This window comes from Schistocerca cancellata, chromosome 10, assembly GCF_023864275.1.
Source record: "Schistocerca cancellata isolate TAMUIC-IGC-003103 chromosome 10, iqSchCanc2.1, whole genome shotgun sequence".
Classification (NCBI taxonomy): Eukaryota; Metazoa; Arthropoda; class Insecta; order Orthoptera; family Acrididae; genus Schistocerca; species Schistocerca cancellata.
The window spans coordinates 225,309,146-225,316,938 of NC_064635.1; the positions used below are offsets into that span (position 1 = coordinate 225,309,146).

General features: G+C 38.2%; 1 protein-coding gene across 1 annotated transcript in view; it reads left to right on the forward strand.

The window, feature by feature from the left end:
• LOC126106842 (uncharacterized) overlaps positions 1-7,439 on the forward strand; it is a 114,946-nt gene extending 107,507 nt beyond the window's left edge. The window contains exons 7-10 of the mRNA XM_049913238.1: positions 1,521-1,835; positions 1,920-2,067; positions 2,140-2,215; positions 2,371-7,439. Coding sequence (XP_049769195.1) covers positions 1,521-1,835; positions 1,920-2,067; positions 2,140-2,215; positions 2,371-3,110 — 1,279 coding nt within the window. The 3' untranslated portion in view covers positions 3,111-7,439. The remainder of the gene's footprint in view (positions 1-1,520; positions 1,836-1,919; positions 2,068-2,139; positions 2,216-2,370) is intronic.
• Positions 7,440-7,793: the final 354 nt, after the last annotated feature.

The window sequence follows — 7,793 nt, forward strand, 5'->3', positions numbered from 1 at the left end:
CAGTTAATAACGAGTGTAAACCTACCATAGTAGATGACCTCCTTAAAAAGAAAACTACTAAAAGAGTTACTACACTAGGCACCTCTATTATTGAGTCCAACCCAAAAACATATTTCTTTATTCCTTTCCTGGGGCCCCTCTCCTATCAGATCCAACGCCTTCTTCGAAATAAATACGACTGCAACGTTGCATTTTCTACCAATAACAATTTCAAAAAAAAAACTTCTTTCATAATTTACGATCTATTCGTTCCACTTTAGAAAATTCTGCCATTTACAAAATTGTTTGCGACATCTGCTCTTCTTACTACATAGGTCAAACAGGACGTGCCTTTACAACCAGATATAAAGAACAACTGTTAAGAAAAAATGCCACTAGCCCCCAAAATTCGTCCTTTGCCGGCCATCTTCTGATTACAGGTAACGGGCCTAAAGCCATTTGCGGTAGCTACATTTTGCGCATCAAAAAGAAAGCGCGTAGATTAGATATTCTGGAAGAATTGGAGATTTTTAAACATCTTTCTCGGAGTGATAGCCTCATTCTCAATGAACAGCTGCAGCTATGTAATAAAAATTTCTTCAACGGTATAAATCCGTTACTTGACATTTGACTTCGGGTCTCCTTGTGAGGTTTGCCGAAATGTTCTTTTCCATCTAAGTCAATCTCATAACTTTTAATTATTAAATGGATTTTTGGCTGTATTTCAAGTTTATATTGCTTTCTGCAAGCTGTCATTCAGCCCTCTCTCTATTTTTCATAATTACATTTTTATGCTTTATATTGTACTTCTAAGTTCTGATGCAGACAAAATGTTACATTGTCTACCGCTGTCAAACAATGTTGATTTTCATTATGTACTGAACATTATTCATTATAGTTTTATCTGCCTACACTTGAATGTGAAGCAGCCTAATTGTGCCTACGGCTACTAGATGGCACGCTTGGTGCAATGCCATCCATGTTCACCTGGCCGCATTTGTTAACGCGGGCACCTCAGTCCGTTCACTCCGTTGCATTCTGTGGCCGTACAGGTACGAGCAGCCCGTAGTGGCTCGCCTTCACTCATTCCATTTTAAATATTTTGTGGCTAAAGCCCTTTTGGTGTGTTAATTACTTTATATTTGACATGTAAGTACTGCCTTTGTCCGTTACTGTTATTCAGTACTTACATTCCTTATATAAAAATGTCTTACCCTATAACTCTGTGACTATGTTATAGCCTTATAGGCCACTTTAGTAGTTTTTAATTCTGATGAAGACATTCCTATTAGTGTCGAAACCAGGTTAATTAAGTCTAAAAGTAGTGACCGTTTCAATTATAACCTAGAAACGTCTCTGAATGTGCAGCCATGTTTAAAACTTTGCGTTCCCATTTAATAATTATTTTTATCATTATTTATGGAGTAATTTTTTTTTTCTCTTATGTAGTTTAGTGCTGTTCTGAATTACAGACAACAGTTTTATATTACGACTCTTGGTTATACACAGGTATACGTATATCGAAATTTACATTTATACAGCTTATTGCACATGGAGGATCCACTTGTTTTTGGAGCTGTTGCCCTGGCAGTGACAGTAAATCTTCGGATTAGGGCAGAATGGCGACGAAAACGAAAAGCCAGACGTTGTTGGGTTCGACCCTGGCTGGAAAGAAGGGACGAAGGTAGAGGAATATATTCACTTTTAATGAAAGAACTGAGGCCCGAAGATCCGCAAGAATTTCAGAACTTCATAAGGATGGACATGGCCTGTTTCGAGAAGCTGCTGTCTTTGATAGAAAATGGAATCAGAAAGTGTGACACAGTCATGAGGGAGGCTATCACACCTTCTCGAAAGTAAGAATTATATGTTGATACTTTTGTGATCATTCCAGCCAAGATCACTGATAAAATACCAGTTCATGCCTTTTTATGTTGCAGGCTGGTTGTAACATTACGGTTCCTGGCGACTGGGGAATCTTTTAAGAGTCTGGCCTTTAGCCACAGAATAGCACAGCCCACCATTTCAAAAGTTGTTGTGGATGTGTGCACTGCAATTTGCAACACTTTAAAGGACCAGTACTTAAAGGTGCACTTGTGTTATTTTTTTTAAATATATGTATATACCACTCAGATGGTAATTAAGTATATAACGTTACAGGCACCAGCAACAGAAGAAGAGTGGGAGAAAATTGCCAAAGAATTTGATGAGCTGTGGCAGTTCCCAAACTGCATTGGTAAGCCACAAAATTAAGTTACATAATATGGAGAAAATCTGAAAATAATAAAATGTATTTAAAATTATTTTAATGAAATACACCAAACTCAGCTTTACGCTCCCACACTGCAAGTCTATGAACTGCTATATAAAACTACTTATTTTTATTTTCAGGTGCAATGGACGGGAAACACATAGCATTTGCCCAACCACGAACTGCTGGATCAGCATACTTCAGTTATAAAAAATTCCATAGCATTGTTTTACTAGCTATTGTGGATGCTAGGTATCGATTCTCTTTAATCGACATTGGGTGCAATGCGAGAGTGTGTGATGGTGGGGTGTATGCAAGCAGCCTGATCAGCAATGCACTCCAGGAAAACTGGTTGAAGATACCACAGCAAAAATCACTTCCTGGCACGAACATTGAAGTGCCGTGTGTGGTACTTGCTGATGATGCCTTTCACCTGAAGCCACATATCATGAAACCCTATAGAGACTGCCAGCACCAGAAGCCCAAACAGATTTTTAATTACAGACTGTCAAGAGGGAGGCGAGTAGTGGAAAACGCTTTCGGAATTCTGGCCAACCGCTTTAGAGTTCTTCTCAGTACAATTCGACTACCTGTTCAGAAAGTGGAATTAATTGTTCAGACTTTGTGCATACTGCACAACTACTTGATTGAAGAGGCTGACAGCACATATCTGTCAGATGCTGATACAGAAAACACAGACTTGTGCACCATAAACAATGGTTCTTGGCGAGCAGAGGAATCTCTCTCGAGCATATCCCGGCAGAGTGGAAATCACACGTCACTGTGTGCCAGGGAAGTGCGCGAAAAATTTTGTGAATTCTTTAGTTCATCAGGTTATGTTTCATGGCAATGGGAAGCTGTTAAGAAGTACAACTTTTAACAGTAATAATTTACAAAAGACAATTTTTTATTTGAAAATAACTGATTAATGAAAGCCAATCTCGTAACTTTAAAATCAGTTACTGATTGATTTATGAATCCCACCCATGATAGATTTCATCACATTCAATTTTACTTCAGCCTTAATTGCTGGATTTTTAAATTTTTTTTCAATTCAGCAACAGCATACTGTCCGAACTTATCATCTTCATTGCTGCCACTAATTGACATTTGAATGTCTATTAAAACAGACAATGTTGAGGTGGCCAATTTTCCCTCCTACGCCTCTTGCTTGCTGAAGCATAAGGCTCCCTCAGAGATGAATGTGGTGATCTCTGAGGTGTTGACACAGGTGTACTCCGTTCTGCACATTCCACACTATGTCTTGGGAGTACTGGAAATAGAAAACTGATACAGTATTGTGCTACATACGAGAGTGAGTCAAACGAAAACCTTAAATTTGTAATAACAAATCGAAATTTCGCGCCGTTATCCTGTAAGTTGGTAAGCGTGCTACAAACAGTGTGCAGAATGGCTTGTAGGTGGCAGCATAGTGCAAATGCACACATTCCATCGCAGTACCAGTATAAAGATGGCCGCCCCACTTGCGACTTGCACCGGGGAGGAACAACATTCTGTTATTCGTTTTTTGCGTAGTGAATGTGTAAAACTTATTAAAATTCATCGATGAATGAAGGTTCAGTATAGTGATGCATGTTTGTCACAGCAACAAATCTACGAATGGAGTAGGAAGTTCGCAAATGGTCTGACTTCAATGGAAGATGCTCCTCGTCCAGGAGGGTAAATGACCTTGGGCGCTCGAAACATGAAGACGAGTCGGCATGTCTTCGTTTCATGAGCGCCCACCGGGGCCCCCAGGTCCCTGTCCCGCTGAGATAATTCGTCCTTTTAGGACGCCAGCAAAAGGTTGGCACGTGTAAAAGTTTTCGTTTTTTAGTGACAGACATATGAGTATCGATAACTGCAGTTGGTTAGCAACCACTCCAGTATATAAGGGGCATGCTATTGTCGTCTGTACATTATGTCCTCTGAATCGACTCCGAGAACTTATATTGTCGCTAACGAGCTGCCAGAAATAGTAAGTACACTTCTATTACAATGGAAACTTTGTACAAACTTGCACGAATTGCTGTTTGTGGAAGACTGCAAAATGCGTTGGATGTTTTTCAATTAGATGTAATACAAACTATACAGGAAGATATTCTGTTGGAATTTCGTGTTTCGAAATTTAATTTCATGTTAAATTCCTATAGGTTGCCAGAATGTTATATATTTAATAAAAGTGAGAATGTTCCAATGATTTGTGAGATCGTAAATGATGCATTAGAAGCTTGTGGAAAAATAAGAGCAGGAATTCCAGTTCCATGGGAAACACTTGGTTTAATCACAATGTCTTCTTTTGACATTTGTGCATTCTGGCAAAGTAGATTCAAAATCAAAGTATTGTTTTACGAAGTAACTTACAAGCATTTTGTATATACTGTTTGTGAAAACTGTTTATGTAAATTATCCGATTCGTGGCAAAACGTGCTACTGCAACCACTTCTTATTGAAATGAAAATTAATATGGTAAGTAAGACACAATCATTTTCATGTGGGGTAACTTGTCCACCACATGTTAAACAATATAGTCTTTGGTGCATGTTTTGTGCAAATATTCCATTGTTCAGAAGTGTACGTTGTGGTGGCGTTAAGCAGTGTATCGGATTCAGAGGAAGACGACGCTGATGTAGCTGATTTGTTGTTTGCAGATTTGTAATGGAGAATCTGTTGGAAGCCGTCCAGTCGATCTTCACTCTGTTGGAAGCAGAAATACCAACACCGTCCTTGAAGACAATGATATACTTAATGACGAGATTGAATTGCAAGCTGGCACAGGGAGATGGACTCTTAGGCGAATACATCTTTACCATTTTGAACTATTTGACTCAATTCAAAAGTTCTTCATTAGTCTCGTCCTCTGGTTTCCAGAGCTTCTCTGAATATCTGAGATCTCTGAAAGATGGTATTACACTGACGTTATTGTCCTCAGAGGAGAGAACGAAGTTGATAAATTTTGTAGACGAATTAATATCATTGCACAAACCTACCCTGGCCAGATTATCATGTGGAAACATGATGGGGACCACATCCCCACATCCACCTCATACACGACTGTATCTACTCATCAAGACGGTGCCACTGTAGGTTTCGAACTGACGGATTTATTGCCAGTCGAATTAAGAAAACAAGAAGACGCACTAGAGCAATCGCAGCCATGTCAGACATCGACTGGCTCAATGTTCTTTTATATCTCTACTTGCAAAAACGGCCAAGTAGGGGACAAGTTCGGCTTAGAGGAACCGATAAGCGATTGCCTGGTGAGCTTGAAATTATACAATGGAACAGTTTCGTCGAGCAATCCCTCACAGTATTGGAGGGGCAAGACACTGGAAATGTTAATCAATGAGGAAGTGGACTCGCCAGTGATGCAGCATGTAAATGGCCTCATAGCAAGCGCCAGCCAATCGTTACAGGGAAAGGGTGCAATGCTGAAAAAACAGCGAAAAAGGTACTATCCCTTTTATTAAGTTATAATTGTATCCCTCTGGAAAATATGGTCAATGTAATACCATCTACTCATCCATATTTTATTAATTTGATTGACCCTAAATTCAAACGATTTTTTGATATGGGCTTAGAATTGCATAAAAAAACTATAAATGAATTGGATTTACATGGTTTAGGAAATTTATTGTGCTCTGGTTCTGAAGATAATATTTTTTATTCTCATTCGACAAATGTTTGGGAATATTATTATACTCTTCAAGATTCTCTTTCTTGGCTAAATAAAATTTTATTATTTCAATGCAAAGATGATACTGACGAGGCTACGAAATTTTTAACAAATCTTGTATCATGGATTAATAATGGCAAGAATTTGAAGGTAAAAATATATATGTACCAAATAAAAAGTTAAACACACTTTGTATTTTGGTCCAGCAAATAGTGGCAAAAATTGGTTTTTTGATTGTATAATTTCACTTGGTTTAAATGTTGGGCACATTGGGCGTTGTAATAATAGAACGAATCAGTTTGCATTGCATTGCAAGATGTGATTGTTGGAAATGAAATTTCTGTAGAGGAGGGTGCAATTGAGGATTTTAAAAAAGTGTGTGAAGGCATTGCATGTAACATCAGAGTGAAGTACAAAGGAGACACTATATTAAGACGTACTCCATTATTGTTAATTTCAAATTCACAACCAGTTATTTGTTCTCACTGAGATTTTAAAGATATTCGTGTACGTACAATTAGGTGGAGAAAGTTTGATTAATTAAAAAATGCTTGTAAAAAGCCGTATCCTTTGGCTTTCTTTCAATTACTTCAAATGTATAATATTGATTATTGAAATGAAACACTGTTTCAATGTAATAATTCATTTATTTACAATTTTGTACAATACAAATGTTTTTACAATAAATACAAGATATTATATTCAAGCTTGTTTAATTTCATATTGTCCCTTGTACACTGATGATTCCTGATTCCTTTTCACATTTGACGTATAAATATTATCAAATACCTGAACATTTGGTACATTTTCTCTGGTATAATGAGTTTCCAAGCCATCTGAATGACATTGCAGCATGTTTACAGATTAGTCATGGGTCAGTACACCACATTGTTCATGATGTGCTCCAGTTTCACAAAGTGTCTGCAAGATGAGTGCCACGGCAGCTGACGTCAGAATGAGAGAATGAGGTGTTGATGCTTGTGAAGAACTTCTTCGACACTTTGAACGAGAAGGTGATGGCTTCCTTGCAAGAATCGTTACTTGGGACGAAACCTGAGTTCACTTCCACCAACTGGAAACGAAGAGAGCGAGCAAGGAATGGAGCCATTCCTCATCAACAAAACCAAAGAAGTTTCAAACTCAACCATCAGCTGGGAAGGTTATGCTGACTCTCTTTTGGGACGAAAAAGGCGTCATTTTGGAGCATTACATGTCCAGAGGGACCACTATCACCAGTGCATCATACACAGATCTCCTAAAAAATCATCTGCGGCCTGCAATCAAATCAAAGCGACGTGGATTGCTGTCAGCAGGTGTACTATTGCAACATGACAATGCAAGGTCCCACACTGCCCATACAACAGTTGCAACAATCACAGACCTGCATTTTGACTGTCATCCTCATCCACCATACTCACCAGACCTTGCCCCAAGTGAGTTCCATATGTTTGGACCACTCAAAGAGGCAATGGGAGGAAAGAAGTTCCGTTCTGATGAAGAGGTACACCACGCGGTGCATGAGTGGTTACGCGGACTACCAAAAGAATTCTTTTCTAAAGCAATTTATGCACTTTGTAAGCGCTGGAGGACTTGCATTGAGCGAGGGGGAGATTTTGTAGAAAAGTGATACAGCTTTGCACCATTTCTGCACAATAAATAATATTTTTAAAAATATTTATGGTTTTCATTTGACTCACCATCATATATATTACGATATCTAATATTAAAGTGGTTATGTAACTACAGTAGCCTGTTTAAAGATCTCTTTGTAAAATAATGTTAATGTAAATGACTTGTATGAAAGTGAAGTAATATTTTGTTGCAACAAATATACACAATATAATCAAAATGTTACGGTCTTTTCGTCAAGCGAGCTTTATGGCTAAT